The sequence below is a fragment of the Eumetopias jubatus genome, unplaced genomic scaffold (assembly GCF_037043125.1).
Source record: "Eumetopias jubatus isolate StellerSeaLion01/CBP00866 unplaced genomic scaffold, mEumJub1_p1.0 scaffold_17, whole genome shotgun sequence".
NCBI lineage: Eukaryota > Metazoa > Chordata > Mammalia > Carnivora > Otariidae > Eumetopias > Eumetopias jubatus.
In genome coordinates, this window is record NW_028274823.1 from 33,331,395 (window position 1) to 33,344,605 (window position 13,211).

At 38.2% G+C, this 13,211-nt stretch overlaps 2 protein-coding genes across 9 annotated transcripts in view; one reads left to right on the forward strand and one right to left on the reverse strand.

Annotated features, from left to right (window-relative positions):
• ENTPD1 (ectonucleoside triphosphate diphosphohydrolase 1) overlaps positions 1-13,211 on the reverse strand; it is a 133,459-nt gene that overhangs the window by 114,680 nt on the left and 5,568 nt on the right. For 2 of the 4 annotated variants that reach the window (XR_003608366.2, XM_028098661.2), the window contains exons 1-2: positions 12,225-12,758; positions 8,448-8,554 (exon numbers count right to left, since the gene is read on the reverse strand). Coding sequence is in view for 1 of the 4 variants with exons in the window: in XM_028098661.2 (XP_027954462.1) it covers positions 8,448-8,554; positions 12,225-12,247 (130 nt within the window). In the remaining 3 variants the exon portion in view is untranslated. The other 2 variants (XM_088020076.1, XM_088020075.1) reach the window with 2 other exon arrangements.
• The window catches only part of TCTN3 (tectonic family member 3), a 58,204-nt gene that overhangs the window by 13,520 nt on the left and 31,473 nt on the right, over positions 1-13,211 (forward strand). The window lies entirely within an intron of this gene.

The window sequence follows — 13,211 nt, forward strand, 5'->3', positions numbered from 1 at the left end:
TGCCAGTTAAGAAAGGTGTCTGTGGGAGGAAGGGATGGGGGAGCAAAAAGATCCATACCCTGTGTGTCAGAATGCCTCACAAACTAATCTTTTTCTGCCTCTCTAATCCAGAGGACGAATAACATGGATTTTGCAGAATATGCTCAAATGATATATATGATTAGGGCAAGGCAGAAGGAATTACCAGAGAATACTTCATTAATGCTTGACTTATACATAAATTTTTACCACATGTACAATTATTTGTTACTATGCTTTGTGTTATGAAATGGGAGCAAGCTAGAACAGAATCAATGAGGAAAATAATTATTTCCCCCTCTTCTATTTAACTGCCTTAGTCTGGAAAAAAAAAAAAACTGTGAAAAAGAGACAGAGTGCTCCCAAACAGCTAATGATATGCCATGATTTATTATAGCTATGTTACATTGCTTGGGCTCCTGCAGAAACCTTGTCATATTCTTCTTTTTGTCTCATTTATGCATGGGACAGATTCAATCTTACGCCATGACACTTAGGTATCCAAATATTTTTCTTATCTTTATTTTCTTTATATCAGTTTAAGGCCAATATTAGCTCCCTCTGAGCTGGCAAGGAAGTCCATCATAATTGTAATTGTGGTTTACGCCAGAATTTGGGAGAAGCGCATATATGAGAAAATGGGGGAAGGACTTCTAATCTCTCACCTGCCTTAATCACTAGTGATATTCTCACTGCCCAACTTGAAATGTGACAGGCTTTCTGTTCCAATGCTAAGCCTGAATGGGATAGGGCTGAGAGGGGGCTTTGCCTCAGCTAGAAGCCCTGGTACCTAGTATGGAGCCTCCCCAAGGCACCATACAACCTCCTTTTCTGAGGTCTTACCTACCAGGACACAACCACAGAACAAGCAAGGGTCCCTCCTACCCATGGCCCCCCAACCTCCATCCCCTTCCCAGTGCTCCAGAATTTCTGCTCTTTCCTGGCCCTCAAGGGTACCCCTTTATTTCTTCTTCATTACTCTATGCTTCAGAGCCACCTTGGGTAATTTCAACAAGTGAAGGTAAGATTGGGAACCTGCTATAATTAACATCTTAACAAAGTATCCTGCCACTTACACTGATGATCATTTCTTCCCACCCCAAATTTCCCTTCAGTCTTTACCCCACACTCCATCACTATTAGAGCTAGCGTTCTGGAGGGAAGGGACTGTTTATTACTCATTTCATTCCTCTAAAATACCTAACATGGGGATTTTCACCCCCTGTGCTCAAGAAATCAAAGCCCTCAAATTTTTCTTGATATGTAAAAAAAATGTATTTTTGTCACAGTTAGGTACAAATACTATCACAGCAATGCCTGACATATGAAACGAAGCACATCAGGCAGCTGGAATTGGGAACAGCTTTGCTGTAACTAAGAGTATTAGGTTAGCACACTATCAGGTCAGCACCACAGAGACATTGCAAGAACTCTGCCTCCGAGAGGAAGAGCAGAGCCAAAGCAGAACCAGAACTTCTCAAACAGCAATCATCCTCAAAGGTAACCTGTAGATAACCGTGGTGCTTTTACTGACATTATGGGGGCCATTGCATTGAAATTTTTGCTGGCCTGATTAGTGTTGCTTTGAATCATTTAATTTTCTCACACAATATGTCTCAAAAATTTTTAGAATTTGAAGTGTGCCTCTGTGGCTGCAGATGTTCACTCTTCTTATTCTAATTTTCTTCTTAACTAAAAGAATATCTATTGTTTAGCTGCCCATCATAAAGACTATAGTGCCCAGCCTGTCTGGCAGCTGTGTGTACACCGGATGGTGAATCACCTTGGGGCTAGCAACAATGGGTGTCTGTGACTAAGTCTGGCCTGAAGGGGCAAGGAGAGGAAGGAAGAGGTCCTTGGAACCCAAAAAGTAAGCTGTGGTTGTAGGAGACAGCTGCCTGACAAGAACTGTGGCTTCTTTATTGGGTTGAGGTCACCCAGAAGCCGACCTTGAAGCTAATATTCCACCACAAGTAGTCTATTTAGGAGGCAATCCCAGGAGGCACTAGAAGGGGCTGGGTAAGTGAGACAGGACAGGGAAGGAGGCCAATACCAGGTGCACTGATCAGTAGATCACTGAGTGCAGTTGGGGCTCAGTCTTGATAGGAACCCCTGGGAGATGATAAAGAAAACAGCTCAGAGTTGCCCCGACCCAGGGGAGAGGAAGGCGCAGTGTTTATCCACCTATTCCCAAACATCATTGGTTAAGAGCTGCTCCTTGGGGATCAACCGTCTCGCACCACTGACCTGCCCTGTGCATGGGCTGGGCATGCTCCCATGCCACAAAAGGCCTCAGGCGGAGAGTGGCAGATGTTTACACAGGAAAGAGCCACCACCATGTATAAGGAGTGGTGAGGACTGAGGGTACATGGGTGGGGGCCCCACAGGGTACACCTTCAGTTAAAGAGGACAGCTCTGCCAATCTGGCCTAGCAGGGAAAGAAGCTGAGGAATAAATACCCAACCTTGCTCTCCCCACTCTCCCATCTCCTGCTGAACCTAACCAGAAGCCCACTGATGCAGTCCACTCTCTGGACACAGAGCAGGGTGGAGGAGAATGAACAGCAGATCTGTGGGGCCACGAGTATTCAGGACATCTGCCTTCCACTCTTTCCAAATTTCTATATTTAAAAGCACTGCTTGACTATAAAATATTACACTATTTGACTATAAAAGCATTATAAAAATATAAAAATAAAAATATTGTGATACATTTGTATATTTGCTAAAACCCAAGAAAAGACCTTATAACTGGAAAGGACCTTGGAAAACTTCTCTCTTGAGTTCAAGCAGCAGAAATGAGTTCCAGCACTACTTAAATGAGAAGAGATTTCAGTCTAATAATTAGGAATGATACCACTTTAAACAAGTCACTTAGTTCAGAGTGCTCCTTGTTAGGTCATTGATCTAACATCTAACAAAGCTATTGTAAAAATCAAAAGGATGTGAATGCTCTGTAATTACAAAGATTATTGTAATTACAAATGTGAGGTGTCAGTATGCCCATACTGCTCCAGACATGAGAAGTGATGCCACTTCTAAACACATTCAGGAAGGAAAGGCCACTATTTTTATTTCACTGTGTTTTTTCAATTAGGAAGACATTTACACAAAAATCTGCTACTACGATTTTTTTTAAATGAGAAAGCGCATAAATAACATGTATTTATATACATGTATTTTCTTACCACTAATCCCTCACCAAAAAACTATATTCAATTAATTACATATCAGTTTCTAACAAATAGTCATTTCTTCCCCTATTTTCTTTTATTTTTGACAGTGTGCTTCACTCTTTTAACCACTTCCTCTTTTATCCTTATATGATTCAACATTTCTGATGATCCAGTAATGTTATACCCAAGATCACGATTCTTTGTCCTTTCTCTTTTCACTTCCCTTCTAATGTAGACAATGCCTAATGACAGGATACTGCTAGGTTATAGTGAGGAATGCTAGGCAGAACATCTTCTATGTGAAATCACCAAATTCAAGGAATTAATAAAATTATAGTTATTGTTCCTACATAGGGATTTCAGAGTTTCTGCCTTGTTACAAATCAGGAATTAGGATATCCCTAATCCTAACAAAAGACAATATTTCTTTAAGGGCTATATTGTTACTGTTACACTGTTACTGCCTTAAGATCCCAAACAGTATAGCAGTGTAGTCCCTCACTTGGCCAGCTTAAAGTTTTTAACAAAAGGAACTTTGGGAGAGAGGAGATGATTTGTTTTTAAATGTACCACCACTGAGAAAATGCATTGGTCAGTTCTTACCCAAGGGAGAAGGTAGAGGAAGATGGAGACAAATGTTTGATTAAGGAAACAAAAGAAGATATTTCATAAGAGTTAACATAAAGGTGTCATTCTTACTGTTGACTCTATTGTTTCAAGTCTTTGTGTAGGTGGGAGCCAGAAGCTTTTAAAGTGTAGGGAAGGAAAAGGCTTTGCCCTTTTTCTCAAAGCAAATCTACTCTTTTTAATTAACTTTCTGGCTGTTATCTCTTTACTTCACACCAGGAACTTTGTAACACCCCATTATTACACCATCTTGAGGAAACAGATATTACCCTCCTGAACTCTGGTAAGAAGCCTAACAGCTCAGGACTGACTACTCAAAGAAAGTTTTTGCATAGACCCTCTGCCCAGTAAGGCTAAAGGAAACAAATTTTTAAAACTCTCTAGGACTTGACAAGCAATTTTCCATGTAGGTAATTTTCATTGTTCATATTTGTGTTTCTCTGAAATACAATTGGTAGGAACTCCATTTAAATGCTAGAATATCCAATATGTGTTTAGAAAGAGAGAGAAGGGGGGGAGAGAGAAATACTGGAGAAGAACTGAGAATTCAAATAAAATTAAATATATTCAGTGATAGATAGCCTTAGTAAGTTACTATTTTTATATTCCTAAACCTGCTAAACCATTGCTCTGGTTTGTAATACCTAAACAATAATAAACTTATATTAGGATTTTAAAAAAAATGGGGGAGGGGTTGTGGAATGGATACTGAAATAATTTAATTTACACATAATGTTTTTGTAAATTCTCTGATATTTATATAACTGTCACCCCAATATGGAAATTTTAAATTTGTTTGGGTTTTGGTATCAGACTGCTAAGAGTAATCATATAGATAATGGTTTTTTGGTGTTATTTTTAGGGTGCTGCTGTCAATACAAAATGAACAAACCTTTTAGAATCTCTAAAAGAAAAAAAGAGAGTTTTATTCGAGAGTTTTATTCGAGGGAACACACTCTTCATAGGGAAGAAAGTGCTCCAGAGAATGAATAGTTTTTGCGGCTTAGGTCCTTTTATACAACTTTTTTTTTTAAATTTCCAATTGGTTTTATTTCTTTTTTTTTAATTAACATATAATGTATTATTTGTTTCAGGGGTACAGGTCTATGATTCATCAGTCTTACCAACACCCAGCCGTCACCACAACACATACCCTCCCCAATGTCCATCACCCAGCCACTCCATGCCCCCACCCCCTCCCCTCCAGCAACCCTCAGTTTGTTTCCTAAGATTAAGAGTTTCTTATGGTTTGTCACCCTCTCTGGTTTCATCTTGTTTTATTTTTTCCTCTCTTCCTCTATGATCCTCTGCCTTCTTTCTTAAATCCCACATATCAGTGAGGTCATATGATAATTGTCTTTCTCTGTTGACTTATTTCACTTAGAATAATAATACCCTCTAGTTCTGTCCACATCATTGCAAATGGCAAGATTTCAATTTTTTGATGGCTGCATAATATTCCATTGTGTGTATATATCTATATCTATAGATATAGATATAGATATATACATATACCACATCTTCTTTATCCATTCATCTGTCAGTGGACATCTGGGCTCTTTCCACAGTTTGGCTATTGTGGACATGGCTGCTATAAACAGTGGGGTGCACATGCCCATTTGAATCACGACATTTGTATCTTTCGGGGAAATACCCAGTAGTGCAATTACTGGGTCGTAGCTCTATTTTCAACTTTTTGCGGAACCTCCATACTGTTTTCCAGAGTGAATGCACCAACTCGCATTCCCACCAACAGTGTAGGAGGGTTCCCCTTTCTCTGCATCCTCACATCTGTCGTTTCCTGACTTGTTAATTTTAGCCATTCTGGTGTGAGGTGGTATCTCATTGAGGTTTTGATTTGGATTTCCCTGATGCCGAGTGATGTTGAGCACTTTTTCATGTGTCTGTTGGCCATTTGGATGTCTTCTTTGGAAAAATGTCTGCTCATGTCTTCTGCCCATTTCTTGATTGGATTATTTGTTCTTTGGGTGTTGAGTTTGATAAGTTCTTTATAGATTTTGGATACCAGCCCTTTGTCTGATATGTCATTTGCATATACCTTCTCCCATTCTCTCTAGTGTCTTTTGGTTTTGTCGACTATTTCCTTTGCTGTGCAAAAGCTTTTTATCCTGATGAAGTCCCAATAGTTCATTTTTGCTTTTGTTTCCCTTGTCTTTGGAGACATGTGTAGCAAGCAGTTGCTGCAGCCGAGGTCGAAGAAGTTGCTGCCTGTGTTCTCCTCAAGGATCTTGATGGATTCCTGTCTCACATTTAGGTCTTTCATACATTTTGAGTCTATTTTTGTGTATGGTGTAAGGAAATGGTCCAGTTTCATTCTTCTGCATGTGGCTGTCCAATTTCCCCAACACCATTTGTTGAAGAAACTGTCCTTTTTCCATTAGATATTCTTTCCTGCTTTGATGAAGATTAGTTGACCAAATAGTTGAGGGTCCATTTCTGGGTTCTCTATTCTGTTCCATTGATCTATGTGTCTGTTTTTGTGCCAGTACCATATTGTCTTGAAGACCACAGCTTTGTAATAGAGCTTGAAGTCCCGAATTGTGATGCCACCAGCTTTGCTTTTCTTTTTCAACATTCCTTTGGCTATTTGGGGTCTTTTCTAGTTCCATACAAATTTTAGGATTATTTGTTCCATTTCTGTGAAAAAAGTTGATGTATTTTGATAGGGATTGCTTTGAATATGTAGATTGCTCTAGGTAGCATAGACATTTTAAAAATATTTGTTCTTGGGATCCATGAGCATGGAACATTTTTCCTTTTCTTTGTGTCTTCCTCAATTTCTTTCATCAGTATTCTGTAGTTTTCTGAGTACAGATCCTTTGCCTCTTTGGTTAGATTTATTCCTAGGTATCTTATGGTTTTGGGTGCAATTGTAAATGGGACCGACTCCTTAATTTTTCTTTCTTCTCTCTCATTGTTGGTGTATAGAAATGCAACTGATTTCTGTGCATTGATTTTATATCTTGCCACATTACTGAATTCCTGTATGAGCAACTTGTAAAAACTTAAAAGATTATAGATTAACATAAAGGCAGGAATCATGAATTTTAACATGGAATGCAGAGGGTAGGAGTGTTGATCAATATCTTAAGCACAAGACAGTTTTCCTTTAGGCTATTCATTTACAAAGCAGGTGTACAATGTATGCTTGGTGGGCCATAAGTCAGGCTTTTGATTTAAACAAAGTTTATGTACACTCATACTGACTTAGAAAGAAATCTAACATCTTATGGCTTCCCATATATATCAAGCCTTGGAGAGTTTTGCTCTCATCACTGCTAAGAGAGACCCATTCAAAATAAAAATATGTTTACCATGTGCCTGCTAATATCTTAGATTTCCTTAACTATGAGTGGGGACAAGTTATTTTATTCCACAATTAGTTGTAAATAGCCATGAGAAAAGTAACAACAGATTCTAGGTTTAAAATAGAAGGAAATGCCTGCATTTAAATGAATTATAAATATTGATATTGAGAGATGCCTGGGTGACTCAGTCGGTTAAGTGTCTGACTCTTGATTTCAGCTCAGGTCATGATCTCAGGGTTGTGAGATCAAGCCCTGCATCAGGCTCCATGCTGTGCATGGAGCCTGCTTAAGATTCTCTCTCTCTCCCTCTCCCTCTCCCCTCTACCCTTCTAAAAAACAAATAAATATTGACATTGAATATAAATATCAATTTGACCAATAAATGGTGAAAGAGGGGGTAGAGAGATTGCATTCTCCCCACAACACATTTTGAGTCCTCTTTATGGCTGATTGACTAGTGAGAGAATCTTTCCACAAAGAAATGGGTATTAATTAAAATAAATATGAAGTACAAATTGCATACAGTTAACCAGAGGAAATTTCTAAACAACTTGCAAATAGGAGGTAGAGATCTTGAATCATCTCTAGAATGAATTCTGACTACAATTCTCAGATATGGAGAGGAAATTTCTAGAAGGTAAATGTAAATGGAGGCCTCATCTTTTGGAGTTTGTCCAGGCCCATTGATACAAGGGTTTCTCTTGGTTAAACAAGTCCCTTCCCCCCCTTAAATAAATAAGAAAATTCAATGTACCAAAACTATTACTCAAATCTAAAGGTCAGGAAACATTGTGAGTACAAGTGCGATCACATCTCCAGATGTTGGAGCTCCATGTTTTGCCCAAACAAATCCTACCATTTGACTGGATTTGTTGGACTAAGCACTACAGGGGACAAATTGGCAGCCCATCAACTTTTGAACCTGAACTGGGCCATAATTTACTGTGGAAACACTGTTGAACAAATTTCACGTCTCTTGGAAGCTTCCTGGATTATAAACTCTGAACTAGAGCTAGCAGTGAGAGTGACCAGACAGACAAAATTTAAAAGGTTATGTTCCCAGAGAAGTGGAACCACCTTCCAAACCAGGTAAGAGGCCCCTGCCCTATTCCTACATCTTACAGGGACCCATAAACCAGAAACCCAAAATGATGAATTTAGTGAAAATCACATGGACACTTCTGTCACTCAGGAGATCAGTGCTCAGTGATGGCACTGGGCAACTCACAATGTTACACATTTGCTGCTGTGATTCACACAGTTCAGGCCCCAGAAAAAAAGCTCTATATAGCTCTTGCCTTGTGTCCATGAAGAAAAGATGACTGTATCCAAATGAAGAACTGAAGACTGAGGCACTGCTGATATCAGAGATGGGCATTGTTTCAGAGTGTGGGGAGAATTTGAGCTAGAGAAATAATTAGGAAAAAAAATTAAATCATCATATCTTTCCTCTCAAATTAAAAAACTGCACTAAAGTTTTTGAATAATGAAATATTTGCCAATAGAGCAAAGTGTTCATTTTCTTGAACTCCTTATATCCACTATTCAAAATTTAGCAGTTTTTTACAACAGTTGCACGTGGCAGCTGAGGAACAATTTGTGATATTAAACAGTTATATCCTAAATTTGTACACATGTAAGTCTAGATATAACATATATGAGACACAGCACCTATTCTTCTCATTGACAACTACAATTATAAACAGTTTCAGGTTTATAAAAATATTTAACAAGACCTAATTAAGCTTTTAAAAACTGAGTTAAAATTTTCAACTACATTTAAATAGCGTTGGTGGTATAGTGGTGAGCATAGCTGCCTTTCAACTACATTTAAATAAATTTAAATTTTGATATTCATTATTATTTATGCTTTGCCTTGCCTTTAAATTTGGCAGGTAATTTTTAATATATTAGAAGAAAAACAATTTCTTGAAGACACTGAATTTCAAAGATTTTTACATTCACTTAAATTGATATACTTTGCATAACAAAATATTCAAATTTTATATACTTTTTGTGCCAGTTGTAAAAGTTGGCCTCAAATTTTTTGACATATCTCCCATAGAGAGATAGGGGGTCCATATACTCTCTGGATGGGCTTATAACTGCTTTAACCAACAGAATACAGTGGAAGTGACACTATACGCCTTCTTTTTTTCAAGATTTACTTATTTATTTTAGAAAGAGAAAGAGTACGGTGGGGAGGGGCAGAGGGTAAGAGAGAATTCTGAAGCAGATTCCCTGCTGAGTGCAGATCCGTGCACAGGGCTCAATCCCAGGACCCTGAGATCTTGACCAGAGCCAAAATCAAGAGTCGGCCACTTAACCAACTGAGCCACCCAGATGCCCCTGTTCTAACTATATTTAAAGTAATCATGTGAATTGGTCTTTAAGAGTTCTAATTAGTATGTAAGTAAAAGTAAGCCACTAAAATATGTTACGATTTAAATAGCTGGTGTCTTTTTTTTTTTGGAAGGCCATGCTAATTTTATTAATCTATATAATACATAAAGTATAAGTCTAGAATTTAAAATCACAAACTTTTCTAGAAATCAGTAATACAAATAACCTATATTAATCAGGACAGGAACCCAATTCAATTATCTTAAACAAGAAAGGGACTTTATTGGCTCTCAAAACTTTAAAGTTCAGAAGCAGGGCAGGCTTTAGGCACAGCTGGATCTAGGGCCTCCAGAAAAATGATAACAGAACTTAGTTCTCATTGCTTTCTGCTAGCCTCTGAGTTTCTCCTCAGACTCCGCACATGGTACAAATTCAGGCTTACATAGTCCTTAGTCTGTGGGATCTCTGCAGAAACTTCTTACCAATAGTCCCTGTAGAAGTTCTGTTGAAAGCTCTTTTTAGCCTGCCTTGAATTACATGCCCATTCTTTCACCACTGTGGCTAAGGAGCTGCAGGACTCAGGAAGGCCTGAGTCATAAGCATTGTACTAATTAGACATTGATTACCATTCCTCAATAGAAACTCATTTGTAGGGGTGCCTGAGTGGCTCAGATAGCTAAGCGTCTGCCTTTGGCTTAGGTCATGATCCCAGGGTCCTGGGATCGAGCCCCGCATCGGGCTCCTGGCTAAGCGGGGAGCCTGCTTCTCTCTCTCCCTCTGCCTCTCCCCCTGCTCATGCTCTCTCTCTCTCTATCTCTGTGTCTCAAATGAATTAATTTTAAAAAGAAAATCTTTAAAAAAAAAGAAACTCATTTGTGAGGCTATCTTCTTCTTTAATATAAGAGGGGGGTATCTCCTTCTTTTCTTTTCTTCCCCCTCCCCCTTTTCTACCTCATTTCATCTTCTGGAGACTGTCTGTAGTCCCATCTTTTCTCCAGTCTGACTCTGTGTAAGTTTTACTCTAGGCAGAGGCTGCTAATTGCTGACCACTATCCATTCCTCCTTCTCTCTCAGATACACAGGGCCTGTTTTTTGCTGAGCACAAGGTAGCCAAAAGATGACATTTCACAGCCTCCTTTGCAGCTAGGTGGGGATATGCATACAGTTCTGACCAATGAGATATACATTAAAGAACAGATGGGACTTTGGGGGAAATCTTTTGAGAAATGAATGCTATTCCTCTTTTTCCTCCCTTCTCCGTCCTGCTGCTTAAATTCTGAGTGAGATGGCTGAAGCTTGAGCTGTCATTTTAGAACATGAGAAGACATGCTCATCATCTAAGCCACAGGGAATGGGTTCCCCATGATAAATAAGAATTCTGTTACCAGGGAATGGGGAAAGAGATACTGAACAAAAAACAACATATATCCACACATAACCCAATAGAAAAGCTATTGTAGGTAATGGATATGAACAAACAATCCTGATAAAACTATAGATGGCCAATAAACATGAAAATAACTTCAACCTCACCATTAATCAGGGAAATGCAAGATGATTCTTTTTTTTTCTTTCTTGCCCATCAAATAAAAATTATCAAATGTAGGTAAGGCTTGTGGGGAAATGAGCACTTTCCATACACTTGGTGAAAGTAGAAATTTATGCAGACCTTTGGGAAAGCTAAGATGGGTCTATCAGAAAGCACATCCTTTGACCCAACAATCTGCCTTATACAACTCCAGCCAAAGAAATTCACACACATGCCCACAAATATATGAAAAAGATGTTTACCTTGACAATGTAATAGCAAGAGAAAAAATAAGAAAATAGTTAAATATTGGGTTTTTCATAGTACTGAATCCTAATTTTAAAAAAAGCAAGCTGTGGAATAGTACATAAAAATGATCCTATTTATATAAAAATAGTATTTATATGTGTATGTATATTCATATGGAAATGTATGGAAAGGGACTAGATGGATGTACATAAAATTGTGGGTGGTGGAATGTAATTGGAAGCGCTGGAGAAAAGTCTCTCTCTCTGCTCTTATACAAGTGTATCACTTAAGTTTTGTACAATGAAATGGTAGTCATTTATAATTTCACAATTAAAAAAAGAAAAACAGGCAAATGCAATTCACAATAGGAAATGCAAATGGACAATAAACATGAAAAGATGTTCCTCCTTATCAGTAATCAAAGAAAAGAAAGATAAGCTTTGTCTATCTGAGTGGTACAATTATTTAAGGATTCAGGATTGGTGGGAGTGTAAACAAACAGTCACTCTATTGATGGGGCTGTAAGTTAGTATCATCTTTTTGGTGATATTTCTCAAAATGTTAAATGTGCACATTCTGTCACACAATAAATCTATTTCTAGCTATTTATACTATAGAAATACCCACATAGGCAGCAAAATATATCTAAAAGGATGTTAACTATGCCTTTATCTATAATAAAAAATTGGAAAGAACCTAATTATCCATCAATAAGGGGTTGGTTAAATAAATTATAGTATCTTCATGCAATGGAATAGTACGTAGCCATAATCAGCAATGTCTCTCTACATCAAAGTGGATTGGAAAGCAAGTTTCAGTACAGTGAAAATAGTTGGTGTCTTTTATAAAATTATTTCTCCTACCTATAAAGGAAGTTCAGAGGTAGGAAGTCCTAGGCAGCCTTGAAGTTTCCATGGCTGTCAGAAATCCAAGTTTCTTCCATTTTGCTGCTTACCTTTGTTTAGCATGTCTTCTCATGTTCTAAAATGACAGCTCAAGCTTCAGCCATCTCACTCAGAATTTAAGCAGCAGGACGGAGAAGGGAGGAAAAAGAGGAATAGCATTCATTTCTCAAAAGATTTCCCCCAAAGTCCCATCTGTTCTTTAATGTATATCTCATTGGTCAGAACTGTATGCATATCCCCACCTAGCTGCAAAGGAGGCTGTGAAATGTCATCTTTTGGCTACCTTGTGCTCAGCAAAAAACAGGCCCTGTGTATCTGAGAGAGAAGGAGGAATGGATAGTGGTCAGCAATTAGCAGCCTCTGCCTAGAGTAAAACTTACACAGAGTCAGACTGGAGAAAAGATGGGACTACAGACAGTCTCCAGAAGATGAAATGAGGTAGAAAAGGGGGAGGGGGAAGAAAAGAAAAGAAGGAGATACCCCTCTTATATTAAAGAAAAAGCATCACAAATGAGTTTCTATTTAGGAATGGTAATCAATGACTAATTAGTACAGTGCTTACGATTAATACAAACAAGGTTTTTTCTTAAAGATTTCAAAGTGAAAACATATTTCTTCTCTCTATAATGTGTGCATTGTTTATTAAATGCTGTGAACCACTGTTTGAATTACATAGTTATTTTAATCATGGTTATAATAAAAATTAGTAGTGGTTAAAAAAATGGATCCTGGGGAGAGAAGTGGGAGGGAAGGGGAAATGGTTATGAAAGGACAACAGGAGGGACCTTTGAGGTGATGGAACTGCTCTGTGGTGGTGGACACATGAAACACACATATGATAAAACTGCATAGAACTAAATACAGGCACACACGAATGCTTAAAAGTAAAACTGAGAAAATGTGAAGATGGATGGATTGTATCAATGCTAATGTTCTGATTGTGTGTACCACAATTTTACCACGTTTTACCCTTAGAAGGTACACAGGATCTCTCTGTATTATGTCTTACAACTTCATGTGAATCTACACTTATCCCA